Genomic DNA, 24,928 nt, shown 5'->3' with positions numbered 1-24,928 from the left:
ACTACTTATTAGTATAGAATGGGAAAAAAAAATATCGTTGGGCTTGCCAACATTTTATGGACTAACATCACGTACACGGTTATTAATGTAGCGCGTATGTGGTACATAGACATAGTTTTAGTTTCCCAAGAGCCTCAATGACCTCAAAAGAATTTTTTGAGGTTGTTGAAGGCCCCACTGGAACTGTGTCTGCACTTCTATCACTATTTTATACATAGAAGTAAGTGATTTTTTTGTTTTTGCATGATTTCAAATAATTGAATTGTTGTTCTTATTAGTTTTGTCTATAGTATTGTGATTGTATAATAGTTTGATTCCAAAAAATAGTGATAAGATGCATATTTATGGTTATTTGTTTGTTTATGAACTTTTTTTTACATATATATGTAATATGATTCTATTTAGGATAACTGATATCAACCATGGGAAAGAACAAGTGAGGAAGGATGGAACAACGAGAGGTTGAAAAGGAAAGACAAAGGCAGTGTATGAAGAAATTACGTAACATAAGAACAATGGGAGAAGAAGGTATGTCATCCTCAACATCTCAATTCAATTTACCAAATGAAGATAATGCACCTAATGCAGTTGAAGAAGAGACATTTGATTTACCATATGAACCTAATGCAATTGAAGAAGATACTGCATTGAATAATCAATTAAATAATGAACATACACCTTCTCTATTTGATGAATTGAATGTACATAATGCACCAATGTTAACACCTCCTAGAATCATTCGTAGGAAACCAAAGTATCTAATTGACATTGATGAGAATATATTGAAGCCAATGCCTAATAAAATGAATGAACAAAGTTGTAGGAGAATGGTTAAAAGAATATGCCAAAACTATTTTTAAAGCTTAAATCAAACTGCAAGATGTCAATTAATTGTTCAAATGATTAAAATTTTGAATTTTAGAGAGAATGAAAATTCTAGGCCTAAGATCATCTGAAAGTAACAATAAAAGAACTATTGTAAGAAATCTATTTGATGTATATCAAGCTATTTGTTCAAAATCACATACTAAAGATTCTAATGCTACTTGATGTGTCATTACATTAACCATAATGAGCAAGAAAATAAAAAAAGATCATTTGATAAGCAAAACAAGTCATTAAATGTTAGCAGAACAATATTAAGTAAAGCATTAAAGAGGTGGGAAAAAATAGAGGAACCTAACAACAATTCTCTTTGGGAATTCTCAGGTAGACTACCACGCAAAGACAAGGTTGTTGTTGATGCACTAAGAAAATTAATTGAAAACTTTTGGCATGACAACACAAGAGTTTCACCCAACCAAAGAGATGTTGTTAGAAGGCAAATTGGGTCTTAAAATCGTGAGCCACATGCCAAAAACTATTTGGGTATGACTCAAACTAAATTTTATGAAAGATTCCTTCAAAAGTTTCCTCAAATAAGAATTTCTTAAAGATTTTTTGAAATAACAAAACCTTTTTATATTAAGATTAATCATGTACACACCACGTGTTGTTGTAGGATGCATATTGAATTTTCCATGCACTATGATATTTTTCGTCATATTTGTTCTACTTTGCACACTAACAATATTTTGTAGGAATGCAATATACAAGCACATCCTAAGTCGGTAAGAGAATTTATTTCAAGTGTGCTATGTAATAGACATAATGGTTGCATTTATTATAAGATGCCTTGTTTGGAAGGTTCTTGTGCTATATGTCATGGTTTGCAACATTTACCAAGATGCGTACATTTGGAGAGCACACATGAAATTGGTACGAAACTAGTTTCTTTCAGAAAATACAAGACAGTCACATATGGAGTTAAAGATGGAAAAGATTTGAAGAGATGTGAGCTAGTGAAAAATGATATATGTGTAGCTCAATTTATGAAAATGTTTGAAAAGAAACTAGTTTATGAGTACATAATGCATACACATAGAGCTTGATGGTTAGATGAGCAATTCAAGTTTTGTAAGGACACATTTCCTCTTGGCACAATTGTCTCTATCATTGATTTTGTTGAAAGTTATACACTACAACCACAAAATGAAGTGCAATCTATGTATTATCACTCTACACAAGTTTCTATTTTTGTACACGTAGCGTTCATACATGCAGGTGATAGCATAGAGGAGTATAGAAAGGTTGTAAGAGTATCACTTCTACAAAAGTGATGATCATACTCATTCATCAGAGTTTGTACAGGGATGCTTTAAAGTTTTCTATGATAGTTTAAGGGAAAGGAACATATGATACAACTGACACTTAATATGGTCAGATAATTGCACTGCACAATTCAAGAATGCAAGGATGTTTTATTGGTTGACAATGATGCATATGACAAGTGGTGTACAACATTTTTGGAATTTCACTGAGGCTGGATATGGTAAGGGAGATCATGATGGTGTAGGAGCATGTGTGAAAACAGCCCTAACTAGAGAAGAATTGAAGTACGAAGGTGGTGTTGATTTGATAGATGCAGAAACAATTGTGCAATGGTGTAAGTCTACGATGGGTCCAGGTAATCCAGGTAAATCAATGGTTCATAGATATTTTTGGTTGATCACTGAATTTAACATTGAAAACTATCTAGGTTGTTGTACAGTTGCAAGATCGAGTGACATGCACTCATTTATGAGTTGAAATTCAAGTTCACTGGTAATTTATACGAGACAGATGGTATGTTTTTGCTCTTCATGCATGTATTGTGTATGGGAAGAATGTGAATCACAAGAGTGGGTTGATAAATGGTCTTGTAGACCATTGGTTCCCATTGATTCATATCAAATTCCCAAAGCACTACAATTGAGCCAGATGGAGACATCAGTGGATTTTGACCATGTATCTGACCTAGTGGATTCAGGTGATTTTTTGAGTTAATTTTTTGCAAGTATTCTTTTTGGTTCATTTTTTTGTACATCATACTTTATTTTTGGTATTAATTAACACTTTATAAAATGTAGGTCATGTTTATGCAATTGTTGCAGAAGAGAACAATGAAGAAGGAACAAATTACTATTTGTGTCGTTGTGTTGAGCCAAAAAGAAAATTGACAACTACAATCATTGATAGAGAGGGTATTGAGTACCCAATAGGGTTTGTTGTCATGACAGGAACATAGCTTCGAAGATACCCTATCAAGAATTTTGATGTTTGGTTGTTCGAGGACTTTGAAACACAAAGACATATTCTTCATTTCTCTAACCTTGTTTTTGCAACAAATATTCATTTGATTAAGTATCATGGTAGACCTCATAATAAGATTTTATGGAAAGTTCATGAATTTGACCACGAGGCAATACTTGACACAATACAGGTTAGAGACGATCCTGAAGGCTCACTTGATTGATTATACGGTTCAGAGTAGAATGATTTTAGGAATTTTGTATAGATCATTGATGAATTGTTCTATATTCAGTTTTTGTATATATAAATGCCCATGAGCTGATTTTTACATGTTTAGGGGCATAATTTTGTATATTTAAATGGAAATGAGTTGATTTGTACATATGTACATGCCAAATTTTGTATAAAATCCCATGAGATGATTTGTATATTAAAATGGCGATGAGCTGAATTGCACATATTGTAATGCCAAATTTTATATAAAAGCCCATGAGATGATTTGTAAGACATTTTTTTTATAATCAAATAGCCAAGAGTTGATTTGACCATATTTTGAGCATTCTTGATTCTTGTATAATCATGGAGAATTATTTGAGTCATTATCAGGTCATAGGGGTCATAGATTGAGACTAGATACAATTTTTGCAGCAGATGAAAAAATGCTACCAATTGAAAATATCTCTGAGTCATCAAAAATTGAGATAGGCCATTGTAGAGGTGCCTCGCACGACCCCACGAGTTCAAACGGATTGACCATATGTGTCCTGGATTTGAAGAAACAGTCCTTCAAGTTTTGACAATTTTTTGGACTTAGGGCACTTGAGAGATCACCCCAGTACGGTATGACTCTCGACGTTCCAATGCTTTGGGATGCACGACAGGGGTATGCCTAATGTAAAACTTCCCACCTGGACGCGCTCGTGACATCGGTTTGTGTACATGATGAACCAAATCAATTCTAGCCAATCCTACGACTTTGCATTGCATGCAACTGATGACTTTTGCAGTAGGTGAAAAAATGATACCAATTGAAAATGGCTTTGAGTCGTCAAAAAATGAGATAGGCCATTGTAGAGGAGCCTCCCATAGCTCCACAGGTTCAAAGAGATTGACCATATATGTCCTGGATTGGAAGAAACAGTCCGTCAAATTTTGATAATTTTTTGGACTCATGGCACTTGAGAGATCGTCTCGGTACGGTATGACTCTCTACGTTCTGGTGCTTTGGAATGCATGAAAATGGCATACCTAGCATAAACCTAACTACCTGGATGTGCTCGTGATGTCAATTTGTGCACACGACAAACCGAATCAATTCTAGCTAATCTTGCAACTTTGCATTGCATGCAACTGACGGTTTTTGTAAAGAGGCGAAAAAATGCTACCAATTGAAAATGGCTCTGAGTCGTCAAAAATCAAGATGGGCCATTTTAGAGAAGCCTCATGTGACCCCATGGGTTCAAACAGATTGACCATATGTGTCTTGGATTTGAAGAAACAGTCCATCAAATTTTGACAATTTTTTGAACTCAGGGCACTTGAGAGATCGCCCCAGTACGATATGACTCTCGACATTCAGACACTTTGGGATGCATGACAGGGGTATACCTAGTGTAAACCTTCCCACCTAAATGCGCTCGTGACGTCGGTTTGTGCACACGACGAAACAAACCAATTCTAGCCAATCTTGCAACTTTGCATTACATGCAACTGATGGTTTTTGCAGTAGGGGAAAAAATGCTACCAATTGAAAATGGCTCCGAGTCATCAAAAATCGAGATAGGCCATTATAGAGGAACCTCATGCAACCCCACGGGTTCAAACGGATCAACCATATGTCTTAGATTTGAAGAAACAGCCCATCAAATTTTGACAATTTTTTGGACTCAGGGCACTTGAGAGATCGCACCATTATGGTATGACTCTCGACGTTCTGACACTTTGGGATGCACAACAGGGGCATGCCTAGTGTAAACCTGCCCACCCAGACGTTCTTGCGACATCGGTTTGTGTACACAACAAACAAAATTTGACCATTGTGAGCGTGAAGGTGCTCTCACACCAAACACATATTGTTGTTTATATTCATGTTGTCAATTTTTGTTGTTTATATTAATATTGTTGATTACATATGCAAATATTAATTTAAATTTATAAAATGGCAGCCACCAAATACAATGAATACATAATAATGAACTAAATACAAGGAGTTTTGTAGGGTGAATTCAATATTTTAGAAATTTAATCAAATCATATTCCACGATTGCAATGTTTTATATCATATATTTTTGTTGTTTATATTCATATTGTTGATTACATAGGAAAATGATCAATTAAATTTATAAAAGGACAACCACAAAATACAACAAATAGAAAATAATGAACACAGTACAAATTTATTGGATCGAATATTGATATTTATATATATATAAAGGCATGTCTGCCAAGTCAATACAAGTATTATAAAAATGTGGCATATGCCATGTCCAAATCGATATACAATAAAAATGTAGAATATATCTACATGTATTGGTCATTCTATGACTAAAACTAACACTATATGATCCTAAACTTGTGATGGATCATCAAAATCAAGCCTCTTCAATGCAGTACACGACTCTGTAGATGGCTGTAAAACCACAATTCAAAAGCCAAGTTAGAATTCTTTTGTCAAAAATAGTTCACAATTAACAACATAACTATGCATTTAACTATAATTCCTTTGCAATTGAATTGTAGATTACCTCATTGGAAGATCTAGGAGCTAATGTCTTCGCTCTCTTCTCCTTGTCACTCTTAGGAGTTTTCTTGAAGACATACTTAAATAGATCCATGTTATGGTCGTATCACGAAGGGGTCTATTGTAGATTAAATGTACAATTAATACAATGTACTAACATATATATATCAAAAACACTTAAAAGCTATAATATAGATAACAATGATGTACCTGTTCCTAAGATGCTTCTCCAATGGACTGAGGATGGCTCAACATCGATGGAGAAATTGTCGCTATTACATATACAAAAAATGTTCAAAGATTCAATACAATTAATATAATGATAAGTATTGTAGGTTAAAAATAATTAATTTTACATATAAAACAAAAGTGTACTAGATCCTAAGATGCTTCTCCAGTGCATGGAGGAGGGTTCACCATTGATGAAATAGGTATGGATATTTCTTGTATGAACAAATTATAAGATTATAATATATTACAAGTTCACATGTATGCATGCATATAATCATGAAATCAAGAAAATAAAGTAGAGATAGATACCTCCGCCCTCTCTTGATCCATGAGCAAATCAGGTGCATTCAACATTTTCAAACAATTGTACAACTAAAAATGTGTTCAATTACCTTCTTCCCACGTTTTGGCGTCTTCGAGGAATTATTTTTCTTAGGAGGAGCCCTAGACACGGAGGGGGTACCCTAAAAAAATAAAATTAACATGAGATATTAGTACAGATAATAAAACAAACATAATTTTAAAAATTTAAAATGAAATGACTTGCATGTTCCATCAAAACAATACATAAAAAGGGTTGTACAAAATATGATACCATATAGCCTTGTAGGCCAAAATCGATCGTTGAGAGCATGATATTATCAATCTAGGACATTTGGTCCCCTATAAACACCTACAAACCAAAAATTGGACCAAGCATTAAAGATAGTTAGTATATCTTGTATTTTTTTAAATTCAAAGTGTACTATTCTATTTTACCATGTTACAAAATTTATACCTCAGGCATCAAAGTTGCAACTATAGTAACTGGGGGAGGAGTATGGGATACTGTTGCTGCATCTTGAAATGCATATTATTTGTCTCAATTTAAATCAATATATAAATGAAAATTCATTTATGTAATTACAAATTTAAAGTGACTGATAAATAAAATGTTATGAATTCAAATCAACACACTTGTGTCTATCGCTCATGGGAAAACACCATGTCCATCAACTCATCTGTCAGCGCGAAATCCTCAATCGTGTGGGCTGGACATCTACTCCCGCAAATTGTGCACAGATGAGATGAGGATCCATCTGCACCGGCTGCATCATCTATCCCTGAGCATATCCCCAAGCAACTAACACACATATGCTGGATGGGCTCTTTATCGCCGCCTGGAGAAACTAATGGCTTATCATCCAATACAATAGGGTGTGCTAATGACGTCCCATGCTAGATGATGGCACCAGTCAACGTTCTAGCCGCCTGAAGAGTCTGTAGCTCCATCGACTCTTTTAGCTCTACAGGGACAGCTTGATGCACCTTGGGTTTGGGTGCTAGGGGGTGGCGACTCTCCGCAGTTAATTGCCTACGAGCTCCAAGTCTATCTTGGGAAGAGCCACCACCTCTACCATGGAACTCTCTCATGTCAAAATAGTTTGCATGCACATTGAGAACAAACTCACAATATACTTTTCTCAAAAAATATAATGGCACCTCATAATTATTACAAGGTGGATCATCAAAGACCATCCACCACCTCTGCCAAAAAAAATTCTTCATCTCCACATTGGTACACCAATGTATGGGAAACTTCTTTGCATTAAGAGGTAATGATTGACCAGTTTTTGGATCAATGAAAAGGGCACATATTTGTTGTTTACTAATATTTTTGTTGTTTACTCCCTTGTATGATAGCCCATCGACATAGAATTGATGACACCTATCCCTAAAGCTTCCCCATTTGGTAATTTATGTGGAAACAACTATGGCACCACTAGCTAATGTTTCTAGGCTAGTGGCGAGGGATTAATGATGCTCAAGTTCAGATGTTTTCAATTTAACAATCAGTCTATTGATTTTAGACGTATTTTGTCCTAACTGATTAATTAATTACTCCTGTGTTTCGAGTGTGTGGTCAATAGGAGGAATTGGAGGTGTATCTTGTGGGTTTTTCAGGAGGTGCATTTGGTTGTTCTTGTGGGTTTTCAGGAGGTGCATTTGGTTGTTCTTGTTGTAGATTAGAAAAATCTGGTTTTTGAAATAAAAAATGAAAAAACCTAATCAAAATTCAAAATGTAAAACAAATTGAAGAAATGGGAAAGAAAGACAAAAACTAACCTTGATCCATAGTCTAGAGGAGAAATATAGCACTCCATTCGCGGTTTAGGAGAGAAAATGAAGAAAGAACAAGAAGTAAAAACATGTTATTCATGGGAAAATAAGACCCAGATTTTTTTTTAAACTTTTTTGATAGACACCGCGTACGCGGTTATCTTGAGATTATTAGTGTGTATGCGCTCATTTTCCTATAAGTAGCGTATACATGCTCATTTTCCTAGAGTTAGCGCGTACACGCTCATTTTCCTAAAAGCAGCGCGTATGCGCTACCTTCTCTGAGCTCGGGAACAACAAACCTAAGCACGTATGCGGTGAATTCAAATTTTAGAACCGCATACGCGCTGCTTGTTTTTCCATGTTTTTTTTGGGTGGTGTCCACTTTTCTAAACATTATCTTTGTGCAATTACCCTTAGTCTTGGTGGGACCAAGCCTATGCTTGGACCTCCAAAAAAATGGCTAAGGCACTAGAATACCAGATTTCTGCCTTGCCATAATTTTTTGAAGGCCTTCCTAATCGTATTTTTTTATGAAGCGAAAACTCATTAGAGTTATCACTGTCCAGATTTAAAAAATATAATTTCATAGTGATATGAATATTCTTACTATTTTTGCATCATTTATTAATCAAAAGTGGTACCTAAATGTAAAATAGTGAGGTTCAGTAAAACTTTAATAACTTTTTTGTTTTTAGGTGTTTTGGAAAATAAATTATATGACATCAATCTACATACAATTATTTTGAAGATTAAAATATGAAATTTTCATCAAATTATGGTGATCGTACACCAAATGTTTTGAAAATGTACTTTATAGTAAATTAAAAATTAATTAGAAAAAATATATTCAATAAAAAAATAAGATAAAATATTATCATCAATATTTGGTGTCTTCGGTATCTTTTCCCATAAGGATTTGCAAAAATTCAATTATTTACGTCAAAATATGGTGGTTGTACACATGTGTGGTATGGTCCTGAAATAGACATTTTGAAAAAGTGGTTTTTAAACATTCCTACTAAAATGTAATTTCTACCATGTGGGTATTGAAATAAATTACATATTTGAAAATTTGACTTCGAGCACTACATTTTCTATTGCTGAAGTTTTTTCAGATTCAATCTCTAAGTGCCTCAAATTTTGACATCAATCAACAAAAAATTTGAAAAATAGGGAAAACACTTCCACGTTTTGCCCAAAAGTGGGACTCAACTTCTTGGAGCCACCCATTCCCTGTCTTCCTACTATAACCTCCTTGGTTGCACCCTTTAACCTGACATCTTTCAAGTGAAGATCTCCCTAATTTACCCTCACCTTCAACATCCACTTTTTTCTTCTTTTTATTCTTTGTAGTTACCTAGGTCCATTCTTCGTCATCACTTTCATCCTCCGATAGCCAAAATTTTGACCTGGTAGTCAGGGGGTAGAAGAGAAGCCCAATACTTGTAAGTTTTCCTTGAGGTTGAAAAAACCTCCATTACTTTTTTTCTTTAGTCTTCAACTGATTCTTCGAGTTAATATTCTCCTTATCTTGGGAAGGGTCCTTTGGTTCTCCATCCTTTGTTAACTTGGGTTCATCTCCTCCCAAAGTAATCAATTGTTGAACTAGGTTATGGTTCAGATCAATCACCATTTCCCCTTCCTTAGTGACAACTTCTTTCGTTTGATCCTCAGATTTATGATATGCAGGTAGTGGGATTTTACTACCCTACCTGAAACTATTTGATGAAGATGTCATCATGTCATACATTTGTTTTTTTTTGTCCTTAGCAAGATTATTCTCAATCTCCTGATTAGAAAGGCCATGACTAGATAGGGGAACCTTCTCCAGGTCAATATCAAGAGTCTTGCAATGAACCTTCTCTGATTTATCTAATACCCTAGGTAGTTGTTTCTTTGCCCCCATATTTTTCTTGTGGGTTGTGCTAAGGTGCCTATATCTATTGCAGGTTTGACAAAAGGATTTTGCATTCTCATACTCTATTGGTTGGATCCAAGATCCCAACATGGAGAGGAGTGTCACCTTGGTCAGTAACATAGTATTGATAGCAACATTAACATAGATTCTAGCAAACAATAATCTAGATTTAATTTGGGTGATACAATCAACTACAAGGAATTTACTTAAGGAATTGGCAATCCCCTTAAAAACTCCTAGATTCCAAAACTCTAGGGGAAGACTAGGGAGACAAATCCAGGTAGGGGCCACAACACCCGAATCCTTTCATGAGTCAAGATTCGGCTTCCATTTACAAAGGGAATGGAAGTCACTACTTCCATAAGCCCAAGGTCCATCCTTTAGGATGCAAACCATATCATGTTGATTAATGAAGCTAAAGAGGAAAAGACCATTAGACATAGCATTTATAGTTACTCTACCTTTCATTTTCCACTTAGTGGCTATCCACTTCCTAACCTGGTCCAAGGAGGGATAAAAAAGCAAAGAACTTACTCACTAGAGAAAGGCTTAACTCTACAATCATTGTATTCAACAACACATCAGGGATCTCCACTAGATATTCTTTTACCACGCATTCCACCCAAGATGCAGGAGTGTCAGACACTTTTCCTATCTTTTTCATGATCCATTTGACTAGTTTATCCACGCATGTGGAAGGTTCTACATCTGCAAAAAAGGAATCAAATCGATATTGAGGCAAGGGAGAATGCTAGAAAGATTCCACCACCAGACGTTCCATAGAGGGCAAAGGACAAGCATGAGGCTCACGGTTTTAGCTCCCCGGAGATTGGGAAGCCTATAAAGAGGCCCCCCTACAACATTCATCATAGACAACACCAACTTGAGCAAGCGGGAACAAGTGGGAAGCACGGTTAAAAAAAAAAATGGACCCCCTATTCAACATTCACTTGTTTTGACAAAGTTAAAAATTATGTTAATTATTAAACATTAATTATTTGAATTATGACTAAAATAAAATAATCTTATAACAAATGAAAATTATAAAATTGATACTTTATTTTTTGCATGATATCTAGACTAGTTAATTAATCTAGAATAATTTTCAAAGGAAGTATACATTTTTCTTTCCAATATGTTACATTATGATAAACCTAAAAATATTAAAAAAGATAAAATTTTGGAGTGAATATTCATAACACATAATTACTTTTTATTAAGGAAAAAATTGGTTTTGAAGGGACCCAAAACCCTTTACAAATAGATTATGAATGAATCTAGAACCCTCAACCAGAAAGTTGTCATAACAAAAGGAACATGAAAGCGCCAAAGAATCATGAAATAAAAGCCAAATACATGGGTTTTTAGAATAGGCTCTCACAACCTACAACTAAAGCTGCAAAAAAAGACAGCCAACAAACAGCCCAAGACCAAACCCCATAATAATGAGGGTATTACAGGCACCCTCAACCGGCACAGAGTTCTTCTAGCTCCCAACCAAGCCCTTACCTAACAAAAAACAATAACTGGCCAAACTGGGCCCTTTAAAACTAATAGCATCCAGCCAGCCCATGGGTTTTACAAGGCTCCCATAACCTATCATGGACCCAGTAAGGTCCAACAAACTAAGCATTAAGAAGTAAACAAAAATAAGGGGGTTTAGAAAGGTTCCCCTAACCTTCAAGTTGGGTTTTGTAATGGCTCCCAAAACCAACAAAATGAAGCCACCAAACACAAAGCATCTGATAGTCACTCCCCTTCTAGCAAAGCTCCTTTCCATGTCAGTAGGACATGTACCCACCTCTAAAGGGACTAAGAAGATGGAAACCATCAACAGAGAGAACACAACTTCAATCCACATAGCTTCAATCCACATAGCTTAAAACCACGAAACAAAGTCCAGCAACGAAGAAACAAAACCATGATGGTTAGCTAGATAAATAGGTTTTAAAAAGGCTCCCAAAAAACTTATGCTAAAGAAGAGGCTTGAACCAATTCAACTTCAAGAAAACTAGCAACACCAAAATCTCCACCTCTATAAAAGAAAAAGGACATAAACCTCACAATAAGGAGAGATTAACAATCATGCTTCCCTCCTCAAAAAATAGGGCCTTTGAAGCCCCCAATAGGATCCATCCCACAAAACTCAGTCCACAACTCTTCGCCATAGAAGAAGGAAACGCAACCTCAATAGGACAGACTGAGAAAAAAAGAATGATGAAAGCCTGAATAACACCAAAGAACCTCTTGACAAAAATAGGAAAAGGGATGCACCCACAACCATTAAGAGGAAACCTTAAAAGGTAACACAACAAGGACAAAAAGACCCCCTACACAGAGGCCCCCTACAAAAACAGATACCACTCCAAGGGAAACATACAGCCCCCAAGGGGAGAGAAGAGCCCAAGACACTAAGGAAAGGCCAATCCACGGTAGCTCCACCTGGATCCCAAACACCTCCCCCACACCTCACCAATAGCAGGGCAACAATACTTCTGGCACAGGAGCACAACACATCCAAAACAAACCCTCCACCAAGACCTAGAAAAGCAACCTTCTAGCAACCGGAAAACCACCACACAGAAGCAACAGTCAGGCCAAGAGGGAGAATAGCCTAGGGAAAAGCCACCACATTGCACCAACCCCTTCACGCCACAAAGACAGGGACATCTCTAAGAGCAACAAAAGTCCCAACCACAGGTGCCCAAGAGCGGCAGGACACACCATCCACAACGCGCACACCATCCACAAAGAAAGGGTGAGGAAGCAGTGCCCAAAGGAACCCACAACAACAAAGGGGCGACATAGGGCGAGCTGCAAATAATAAATCTCCCACAGCCAAGCCTCACCAACAAACGGACCTGCACACAGGAAAAGCAGCCACAACACTGAGCAACCAATGACAGACCCCACTCCATCCATAACTTCACCTCCATCCTCGTTTGCATCTCCATCTGCAACCCACACCCTAAGCTCGACACAACTCCCGCCACCCATAGCGTAGACTGAGAAAATAGCCACAAAGGGTGAAGTAGAACCACGAGGCTCTAAACCCCCATCCCGACGCCAAGGCGAAAGACCAACACCTCCCGGAGAAAAAGCAACACCACCTCCAAAATCGATCGTAGCCACAAGCAGGAAGCAGGCACTGCAAGCACCACCAATGTCGTCCACCCCCACAAATAGAGGACAAGCAAAGCATGCAATCGTGGGCAAGAGAGGGGGAGAGAGAAGAGGCCTCGCAGGCCAAGGTACAAACTCTAGGAAACCCCACTAAAAAATGACTGCCAACCACCTGGCATCCTCATCATCTCCTTTGCCATCTTCCTCTGCAACATCTCCTGCAACGCAGAGACCACTCCGAACCCTAGCGCCACACCGGCTCCTTTTCCCGATAACACGTAATTATTATTCTTATTTGTTTTATTTTAAGCGATTCCCATAAAATTAGATAGCTTGCAAGTTGAAAAATGAAAGAAAAATAAATCTTCTTTAATATAATTAACAAACAACCAATTTTTTCTTAGTCAAGATATAACATGTGAGATTTTTAATGCATTTAGAAATAAATGTTCATAAATTAAAAGATTAAAATAGTGATACTCATAAAATGAAGATATATCATCAAAGACGTCCCAAATGACTTGTCAATATGTCAAAACATAGTGATGTCGGAATGAATCTCTAAAATATGAAAACTTGTTGTCTAGGCCACTTCTTTAAAATTAATCACATTTGCACATCTATAGTTTGCAATTATGAATTGATCTATCCATAAAAATTTTAAAAAATATATACAATGTGTAATATTTGCATTGACATTTATTTTGAATTTATATAAAAATTCCTTAAGTGATCGAGTGTTTGCATAACAAAAATATAACTTTCTTAATAAAAGTTATTTAAATTTTAAGTCTACAATTACAACTAATAATAATGATGATAATCAAACATCTAAAATTTACTCGAATACAAACAAGAGACAGAATGTGTCAACTATAGAGTAGAAAATAGAAAAGGATTTGGCTAGTTTAAGATAGATGGGGCAAGAGTGAGAGAGGAAGAAGGTGAAAAAGACATTATTGAGGGAGGCACAGAGAGAGATAGAGAGGGAAAAAGATAGATAGATAGAGAGAGAGAGAGAGAGAGAGAGAGAAATGGAAGGACAAATATCAAATGTAAGCAAGTGCCCTTACATAAGATCAAACTATTAATTTTCTCGTAGCTATAGAAAATGTCAGAATAGACAGATTTTAAAAAATGAATATTATATATAAACGTTTAAACCACAGTAAAATAATTTTGTAACTTATAGTTAATTTTTTTATGATATAGTTCACATCCTAAAAATTCTAAATTCGTTAATCATATATGATTTATGACTCTTCTTATAGCCTCACCCCTCCTCCCTTCCAACCCAACTGTTTAAGTGCTCCATTGGATATCATATCTCCCACTCATACAACCTAAGAAACATATATAATGATGGTGTTAGATGAAAATACAACTCTAAAAGTTAATTTTATACAATTGTTAACATATTTGTTTAGAGATAAATAATCCCATGATAACCTTGCTAACTACCCATTATTAAAATTGTGGGTGTGGGTTACCCAACATTTAAATCAATATGCTTAATAGTAAATATGAACATGCAATCCGGTAGCCTTCTTTACAAAGTCTGGTTTGAAAATTATTTTACATGACAGAGTTTTAGTTCAGATGCAGCCTACTCTTGCAAAACCAAGCTCTAAAATGCTTAGTTATGCACATGTATTAATTATTAGCCAGTGTTTCTGAATTTATTTATCTTAATAATGATCTTTTCCTTCAAATAGAACAGTCTCTTACTTTTAACAAAAGGCAAGGGCTTGGGGTTCACCGCGTAATGCAACGGTAGTATGTGAATACGGGTGGTCTGATGTTCGAATCCCAGTCCTAGGCAGATCGATGGTTAGCAGTTCAATCTGCTTCATACTTGTTGACCGGAGGAATGATGCCACTTGATGGACTGCTCGTGGTACGGTGTACAGGCTATATAAAACTATTCAACAAAAAAAACCAAAAACGATATCAAAATCATAAAATCCATCTCATATATAATAAAAAATATCAATAAAAATTTAAACCTCTACACAATTCTATTCAATACACTTTCAGCACTCAATTGCTGTCCTAGCAATACGGGATACTCAACTAGAATCCTAAAAGACTACTGTTAAGGAATCATCTTACAGTTAAAAGTGCATTAGCTCTAACAAGCTGCAAATAGAACCAGGGAGGTTATTTGAACCTACATATTCTTTTTAAGTCCAAGCAGATTACCTAATGATATCACCCGCATGAATTGTAACGTTGATTGCTTACTCTCCCATTCCCAAGTCCAAATGCTCCAACTGTGGAATGTTGATGTTATTTAACCTTTCACACCCTCGTAATTTCAAGAACTGTAACTGTGACAGGTTCCCAATGGTATTAGGAAGGGCATTTAACTTTCTGCACCCTCTCAAGTCCAAGTGCTGGAGCTGTGATAGATTGCCAATGCTATCAGGGAGGTAATCCATGTGGCACCCTCTCAAGTCCAAGTGCCGCAGCTGTGACAGTCTACCAATGCTATTAGGGAGGCTATTCAAGGAGCACATTCCCACATCCAAGAATTGCAGCTGTGACAAGTTGGCAATACTATCAGGAAGTTTATTTATTGTAACACATGCTCTCATGTCAAAGTGCCGCAGTTTTGACAGTCTGCCAATGCTACTAGGGAGATTATTTAAGACAATCATCTTGCTCAAGTCCAAGTACTGCAGTTGTGACAGGTTGCCAATGGTGTTAGGAAGGTTCATGAGGAATATACACCTTTCCAAGTCCAAGTACTCCAGTTGTGACAGATTCCCAATAGTATCAGGGACACTATTTAACAGTGTACATTCTCCTAAGTCCAAATGCCGCAGCTGTGACAGGTAGCCAATGGTAGGAGGAAGGTATTTTAAAATTTGACAGTCCCTCAAGTCCAAATGCTGCAACTTTGACAACTTGCCAATAGTATTAGGGAGGGTCTCTAACTTCAAACAGCTTCTCAAATTTAGGTACTGTAAATTTGACAGGTTGCCAATGACATCGGGGAGGTTCTTCAAACTTTTCAACCCTGTCAAGTCCAAGTGCTGCAGGTGTGACAGTTTAGCAATGGCATCAGGGAGGCTCTCTAAGCTCCTATACCCTTTCAGGTCCAGGTGTTGAAGTTGTATGTTGGGGAGTGAAAATAGAGAGGAAAGAGAAAGGCTGGAGACACCATAGCAATGTCTTAACTGCAACGTCTTCAATTGCCAAATGTTGTTGCTCACAAATTTGGAGTGGCGTGGCTTCTTTATTCCTCCATCCATTTTATTACCACAGTTACAACTTTCCAGCCTTAACCATACCAAATTTGGTGGTACCATGGCTAGTGGGTCTTTCATTATGTCTTCAATGGACAGATTCTGCAAATGAAGATAGCGAAGATCAGGTCCATACAACATTTCGAGTCTTTGTGGATTGCCTCCACTGAGTCGAAGGCGAGAGAAATTGATGTTGTGGGATATGGTGCTTAATTGGGCAAGCTCCCATAGTCGGGTACCCTCTTTTTCTTTCTCAGCAATAGTTCGACCCATGTCTCGCAAATGGTCATGCATACCAAACACACCATCTTCGATCTTTATCAATAACTTCATTGAAAGACTGGATACAGCAGTGTCTACCTTCTTGTACAAAGATTTCCAAAAAATGATGGGACATGATTTGTCTTCTCCAATGAAGAAGCAAGCGATGTCAAGGAATATTTCTTTTTCCTCATCGCTAAGAGCCTTATAACTGATGTAGAGTTTTTCGTGAATTTCTGGATAGAGGGTGATGTTTTCAAGAGCTTCCATCCAGCAACCTGCGTCATCCTGCTTATCATACAAGAAGGACCCAATCACTTCTAGCGAAAGAGGATGCCCTTTACAAGCTTCCACTATTCTCCGGGACAGATCTTCATAACTGGGTCTTGGAGATGGTCTGAGGAAAGCATACCAGCTAAATAACTGGAGGCTTTCGTTTATCTCTAATCCATTCATCTCGTGGATGCATTCTGGTAAGACTTGAGCAACATTAAGAATGTGCTTGTCTCTAGAAGTTACAATAACTCTGCTGCCAAGAGCCAGCCAATCTCCAACCAGAGCATTCAATTGTACAACAGTATTCACATCATCCAACACAAGCAGCACACGCTTTCCTCCCAAGCGATCCCTGAACAACGATATACCCTTATCAACATTGTCCACATTTCCACCATATCCGGATAAATTTCTGAGAATTATTTCCTGCAATTTTGGAAGGCCTGTGGACTCTGCAACAGTGGCGCGGACATTAAATAGAAAAGAAGCAGCATCAAAATCAGAATAGATTTGATTGTACATGGCTTTGGCAACTGTGGTCTTGCCAATTCCACCAACACCCCATATTCCAACTTTAGTCACCTCATCCCTTGAATTGAGATTTAATCTCTGAATGAGTGTATTCTTTAAAGTGCTCATACCCACTGGATGCCTTGCAACTTCTAGCGGCACTCTATCCAATGTCTTAATCAAATCATTCACTACCATCTTTACAAGTCGAGCTTCGTAGCTGCAATGGTTAAAGCGGATCAATAAAAACTGCAAAAGTATTACTTATTCTACTACTATTAAAGAGTTGTCACAAAACCAGAATTTAGAACAGTTTATTTTTAAAGAATTGTCCTTGTGCTATTTGGAAACAGTTTGGTTTTTATTAAAAAGTGTTGGAAGACCTCTATATGAAGGTGCATCAATATCATCATCATGTAGTTAATTTTTCAAGTTGAAAATAAGAGATTGTTAAATTATATGGGTTTGCTCATATCTCCTCTTATAACGTCGAGAGGCATTCTTATACAGTCACAGCACGATGGAATATTTTAACGTCTGCTAGCATGTACAATGTAGGAAATTAGAAGGTCAAACATTTAATCTTTACTGTAACGTAGCTCACTATGGTTTCTTTAGTTGCAGAGTCATTCAATGAGCGTGTCGAAGAGGGTGACAGCTATGAGTTCAGATAGCAATTGTATATTTTCCATGCATTTTTATTTGGTTTGTTTAATGTCCAGGCTATTCCCTACTAGAACGCAGATTGTCCGAGTTTTAAGCTTGTGAATGTTGGTGATGGAGGCATTGGTAAGATCAAGAGTTCGAAAAATTATAAATTTTGGAGTTGTTTATTGCGTTTTTCATAGTATTTCCCATTTGAACAGCCACAAGAATGTTTTGGTTGACACTGCGCTATTTCCTTCACCCTAGAATTCAGTCACGAATGCTTTTGGAAATGGCGGCCATGGCTATATAAGCAACACATCGGTGGAAGTCTCCTCCATTTAGCTTGAGTATTGTAATTCATGTCAGGACTTTCTGTCACTAAGAAAAAATGCTGTTTATGTGGTCACTAGTCATCTACTTATAGCAAATAGGACAAATGAACCTAAAGGAAATTAATTCAATGCAAACTTTTGGAATATCAAACAAACTCGATACCTTGTATCAAATTGGATTCATCAAAAATGGGATCGGATGATAGCTATATAAGTGTCCTAGTAAAGGGATTTTTATAGCATTTTTTTAAATAAAGTCTATAGGGATAAAATATGAAATAATTGAGCTTGTTTTATTAAAGAGGAAAGCTTAGTCATTTGTCCATGGAAGCCAAATTTTGACTCTTGCATTAAAACATTAAATGTTTCACTTATGTGGATTAGATTAGTCATTCTTCTTAAAGAATATTTTCATGTTCCTTTTTTAAAAAATAGATATAATAATTCTCATCCAAAGAGATATTAGAGTTGTTGCTTGGGCCATTTCTAGGAGTTGTTGGGGATCAAGTATTGGGGTTGTTTGATGCATGGGAAGGAGCTATGAAAGATTGTGGATTGATATTATTTCTTAACACATGCCAAAATCTATTAGAGGTCAAGGATCAAAATTGTGGCTTGATGCATCCTAAGGGATATCAAAGCCTAGATTAATGTTGTGGCCTAACACATGCCAAGGAGCTATTGAGTATTGAAGTTTGGAGATACAACTAAACCTATGCCAAGTCAAAATGAAGAAGAAACTTTGAACCTCCAAGGAGAATGTTTGTAAGGCTTGTAAGACTAACCTATGTTGTAACGTATTACTAGCTCATTAAGATCAACCTATGATGTACCATGTGCAATTCAAATTTGGGCCAAGTCGCACCATTTTGGGGCTGGGATGACTAAATTTATATTTTGGATGGGTAGCATATAAAACTAGGAAAACATTTTAATTGTAATCATTCATGTTGTGTCATTGTATCTTCTTAGCACTTTATGTGATCTTTTGTACGTGAAACCCGTACGAGAATGTAATAAATAGATGAAACAATGTTAATTATTAGACCTAGAGAATGAAATTCCTTTGGTTATTAATGGAATTCTCACTCATGGAGTGCACTAGAGCTTCAATTTTATAGTAAAAAATAATCTTTTTATGAGTACATCATTTGTTGTAAAATTGTAAGTGTTGTGTGTTTCTATTGTGATGACTATCATAAAAATCATTTGGTTGTAAAGATCTTTAATCATAGTCAATATAAATTGATGTTAGAGTTTGATTCATTCTATATGTATTTACTTATTGACTAGTTAGTTGAGCATGATTAATTGTCATCATTTGAAAAAAAATGTTTTAATACTAATGTTTATGGTTTAAATCTAGTGAGATTTATTTTTATTAAATTTGTTATTTTCATTAAACTTTCTAGTAAGGGAAATTACGGTGGTATTAAAGAAGTAGAACTTCTCTTATGAGCTTAATTGTGAGGCCATGTAGGTTCATGCAAAAAAGTGATAGAGAAACTAGGCACTTGTGAAGGGAAAATAGAAGAGAAGAAGCTAAGGGTGATGAAAATGAGGAGGCCCACTTCAAGAAAGTCATTAAGATTTAAAATAAAGAGCTATCTAGAGAATTTCAATCTACCCTAATAAAGTCTATGGGATAGATGGTAAGAAAATTGAAAGAAATGAATCAACAATGTGTTGTTAGGAAGTCTACTCAAAATGGGATAGATGAAAATAATTCAACCAATTCAATTAACATTTAACTTGAAAACATTTAGCGCTAAATTTCTAGAGAGAGATGACGCAAAACTCTTGAAAGAAGAATAACCTATACATACAGGATAAGATGATGAAATGGTTAAGTATTATGTTGAATGTAATTCCATAGATCCAACCATTTGCTAAATGTATTTTGTTGCGTATTTTCATGTTTCTTTTTCAAAAAATAGATATAATAATTCTCACCCAAAGAGATATTAGAGTTGTTGCTTGGGCCATTCCTAGGAGTTGTTGGGGATCAAGTATTGGGGTTGTTTGATGCATGGGAAGGAGCTATCAAAGATTGTGGATCAATATTATTTCTCAACACATGCCAAAATCTATTAGAGGTCAAGGATCAAAATTGTGGCTTGATGCATCCTAAGGGATATCAAAGCCTAGATTAATGTTGTGGCCTAACACATGCCAAGGAGCTATTGATTATTGAAGTTTGGAGATACAACTAAACCTATGCCAAGTCAAAATGAAGAAGAAACTTTGAACCTCCAAGGAGAATGTTTGTAAGGCTTGTAAGGATAACCTATGTTGTAACATGTTACTAGCTCATTAAGATCAACCTATGATGTACCATGTGCAATTCAAATTTGGGCCAAGTCGCACCATTTTGGGGCTGGGATGACTAAATTTATATTTTGGATGGGTCGCATATAAAACTAGGAAAACATTTTAATTGTAATCATTCATGTTGTGTCATTGTATCTTCTTAGCACTTTATGTGATCTTTTGTACGTGAAACCCATACGAGAATGTAATAAATAGATGAAACAATGCTAATTATTAGACCTAGAGAATGAAATTCCTTTGGTTATTAATGGAATTCTCACTCATGGAGTGCATTAGAACTTCAATTTTATAGTAAAAACTAATCTTTTTGTGAGTACATCATTTGTTGTAAAATTGTAAGTGTTGTGTGTTTCTATTGTGATGATTATCATAAAAATCATTGGTTGTAAAGATCTTTAATCATAGTCAATATCAATTGATGTTAGAGTTTGATTCATTCTATGCGTATTTACTTATTGACTAGTTAGTTGAGCATGATTAATTGTCATCATTTGAAAAAAATTGTTTTAATACTAATGTTTATGGTTTATATCTAGTGAGATTTATATTTATTTAATTTGTTATTTTTATTAAACTTTCTGGTAAGGGAAATTATGGTGGTATTAAAGAAGTAGAACTTCTCTTATGAGCTTAATTGTGAGGCCATGTAGGTTCGTGCAAAAAAGTGATAGAGAAATTAGGCACTTCTGAAGGGAAAACAGAAGAGAAGAAGCTAAGGGTGATGAAAATGAGGAGGCCTACTTCAAGAAAGTCATTAAGATTTAAAATAAAGAGCTATCTAGAGAATTTCAATCTACCCTAAATAAGTCTATGGGATATATGGTAAGAAAATTGAAAGAAATGAATCAACAATGTGTTGTTAGGAAGTCTACTCAAAATGGGATAGATGAAAGTAATTCAACCAATTAAATTAACCTTTAACTTGAAAACATTTAGCGCTAAATTTCGAGAGAGAGATGAGTCAAAACTCTTGAAAGAAGAATAACCTATACATACAGGATAAGATGATGAAATGGTTAAGTATTATGTTGAATGTAATTCCATAGATCCAACCATTTGCTACAACATGTATTTTGTTGTGTATAATGACATGAAAACAAGAAATGAGCATAGAAGAAGAATGTACAAATTGCATCCCCAAACAAGCATTCAACAATTCTTAAGAAAGATCATTACACCCACATGTGATTGTTTAGCTAAGGTATGGTTGTAGAAGCTAGATACATAATTCTATACATACATAGATACATGAAAATAGATCCTTATAATTATTGCAAATTTGTCCTTATCATGAATTTAAACTTTTGTAATTTATTTAATAAAAATTTAAAAATACTAACATAATTATTAAAATAGCAATTCTTAAAAAAAACTTGAATCTTCTACCACTGTGCTAGAGCATACTGTTTTTAGAGTCAAGGCTACTCCTAAGTCCCTACATATCTTTTCGAGTAAATGCTCTACCAAAAGATTATCTTTCTCGAAGAAGGTAAAAGTGCTTAACCAAGATTGGCAATTTGAAAAGATCTCCACCAGCTAGACCATTGGTTCGTGTCTTCATTTGGTGGTTTTGATTCTGTTTTTTGGTGTCTTTTGATTTCTGGCCTTGTTCTCTATTGTTAGCCGATTGTGTTCGTCAATTGATTTTGGTTATGTTTTCTCAACTCATTCTTTTGTAAGGTACTCCCACCCCTCACGAGACCCCTGATTTTTTAGCTCTTTGACTGTTATATAAGATTGAGGCCTATCCCATTTTTATTTAATAAGAACAAAAGCTTGAATCTTAAAATCAACAATACAAATCTCAAAATTTATTTACAAAAATAAAAGTACTAATAAAACTGTTAAAACAAAAACTTTGAAACCCTTAAATTAAAATTTATATATTCCATACTAACTCGTTGAATGATTGAACTCCTGTTTTATAAATATAAATTTCCAAAACTGGAAGCCCAAGCTCCCTCGCTATAACCCCATTCATTAGCATATATGTAACGTATTATCCAGTGATAGCCATGGGAATAGTTAACCAAAAAATAAGAAAGCAAACAGAAAGTGAGAGGTTAATAACTTACCCTTGAGTTATATCCATCGACCAGCCTGATCGAGAACAGATCGTGTGAAGGGCATCCTTCCAATCATCTACCTCTTCTCTTGGGTGTCGATCCGGATGGCCATAATGTTTGAGAAATGATGGGCTATAGGGGCTTGAGTCCTTGACAGGATATCTAACATGAGTTGGATCCATATGATAAAACAGAGGAATGATCAAGCCAGGAGTGCTCAACATTGCAGCGGCCTCCTTGAGACACCATGTTGAATCTGCATAACCTTTGGAAAATACAGGAATGCGTATGGCGCTGCTCTCGATCGCTATTTCCAAGCTCAACCCAATCATTTCTCCCTTCTTCAATTTCTCACTGTCTATAAAGACATTCAGTCCTGCTGCAGATAGAGCTTGAAACAGATGATCAACCAGTGTCTTTCTCACATCTTCTCCCCTGAAACTCAGAAATACATGATACCTCTTATCGCTTTGGAAGGCAAGTTTGGTTGTGGGAGGTTTGTATTGTTCCATCTTAAAGGTGGATTGCAGAGAAAAAGCTTACTAAAGATAGAGAAAAAACAGAGGACTGAACCCAAATTTTCAGATCTTGAACTCAAATCCGATCAACGTCCTCCTCCCCTTAACGTCTTTTATAAATGTTTAATCCTCCGTCCGATCTACCCAACATGAACGGCCAGCATCTCTTATTGGTCTTTCTCCTACACGTCATGCCCTCTCCCTTTCCATCGATACAAAATTGGTTCCTTCCTCACCATCGATGAAAATTACCCGAAATTACTTCTCAATGCAAAATTGTTTCCTTCCTCGCCTTCGATGTAGACTTGGTTCCTTCCTCGCTTCCTACTCCTCCCATCGATACAAACTTGGTCTCCGTCGCTTTCAGCTCTCACCATCGATGCCGCCCTTGGATGTTACTCCTTCCCTTCCCTTCCCTTTCGAATCATCATCTTTCTCATCCCAATATCAGAGTTGATCTTCGCTCCGCCCCCAAACACTTAATTGACCCGACTTTAAGTCTTCTCCCCTCACTCGGCTACCCTATACTCAATTTTATTTTGTAGCAACAACCAATAGAACATCAACGCATAAGGTTGCTGCAACAGTGACATTAGGAACTTTGGAACAGGGTATGGACACCCATCAAATCATAACGAAAGCGAGATTGTTATCAATGCTACACTCAGAAATGCTCGGGTAGACATGGGTGAACTATGTTGGCTGGATGCGTCAAATAAAGGCGTTGACATCAACGCAAAAGTTCCAAGGTGTAAGTAGAGCTCAAACCAATGGATTTAGATAAAATTTCAAAGTTAATGTTTAGATTATCTAGAAATTATAGGCCTTATAAATTATTGCCTATAATAGTGATAATCAACAATTATTTTTAGGTATAAGTAGTTGGTGATAGGGACCCTTAGTCAACCACGTAGAAGGTGAGTCTATAATTTCATAGAAAAAGTTAGATTAGTGAATAGTAACAGTGCATGGAAGGCAAAATAAAGGATGGGAAGAGAAAATAGGTATTGACAAGGAGGGTATGTGTCATGGGTTGGGGATAGCATGAGAAATATAATTACAAGATGTAAACAATATAGTAGAATTTGAAATTAGTGCAAAGAAAATTTGACTAGATGTGATAGAATTGTAGAGGATATGAAATAGAGATTAAATTTAATCTCAATTACATGATTAACGAATAAATAAATTGGTTACAAAAAAGTATGGGTATAAATCTTGAGAGAATGAAATTATATAAGATCATGAGAGATCTTAGATCAAATTCACATGAGTTGATGAATCACTGAACTTGATGAACAAAATCTAAAGAATAGAGGATTGAGAAACTATATATAAGTATTAATATAGGTTGGTCACCAAAGGCTACTAATTTAATAAAATTTGTAAGAAGGGTGTTGATTACCTAGAAGATTTAAATATAAAAGAAAGAGAATAAGGCATCTAGTGAAGGATCTATTAATGCATGTTCTTGGGTTGTATCCCATAATCAATAAGTTATATGGTCCA

At 35.9% G+C, this 24,928-nt stretch overlaps 1 protein-coding gene across 1 annotated transcript; it reads right to left on the bottom strand.

The window, feature by feature from the left end:
• Window positions 1–11,467: 11,467 nt before the first annotated feature.
• Window positions 11,468–23,413, bottom strand: LOC131071146 (disease resistance protein RPV1-like). The gene is made up of 6 exons (XM_058006867.1): window positions 22,911–23,413; window positions 15,471–17,744; window positions 13,399–13,488; window positions 12,965–13,251; window positions 11,613–11,699; window positions 11,468–11,499 (listed from the first exon to the last, which is right to left on the bottom strand). The coding sequence occupies exons 1-6, from the start codon at window positions 23,411–23,413 to the stop codon at window positions 11,468–11,470; spliced, it is 3,273 nt and encodes a 1,090-aa protein (XP_057862850.1).
• Window positions 23,414–24,928: the final 1,515 nt, after the last annotated feature.

This window comes from Cryptomeria japonica, chromosome 9 (assembly GCF_030272615.1).
Source record: "Cryptomeria japonica chromosome 9, Sugi_1.0, whole genome shotgun sequence".
Lineage (NCBI taxonomy): Eukaryota > Viridiplantae > Streptophyta > Pinopsida > Cupressales > Cupressaceae > Cryptomeria > Cryptomeria japonica.
Note: the sequence above shows the minus strand (reverse complement) of the source record. Positions and strands in the feature narration are given on the sequence as shown.

What these genes read in the sequence shown, in the direction of transcription:
- LOC131071146 (XM_058006867.1), bottom strand. Translation starts at nt 23,413, where the DNA reads ATGGAACAATACAAACCTCCCACAACCAAACTTGCCTTCCAAAGCGAT. An exon ending in TTGGACTTGGGAATGGGAGA is followed by an intron (nt 13,489 to 15,470) that starts GTAAGCAATCAA and finishes TATCGGGAAAAG; the next exon opens with GAGCCGGTGTGGCGCTAGGG. An exon ending in CAGTTATTGTTTTTTGTTAG is followed by an intron (nt 11,500 to 11,612) that starts GTAAGGGCTTGG and finishes CTTTTTTTGCAG; the next exon opens with CTTTAGTTGTAGGTTGTGAG.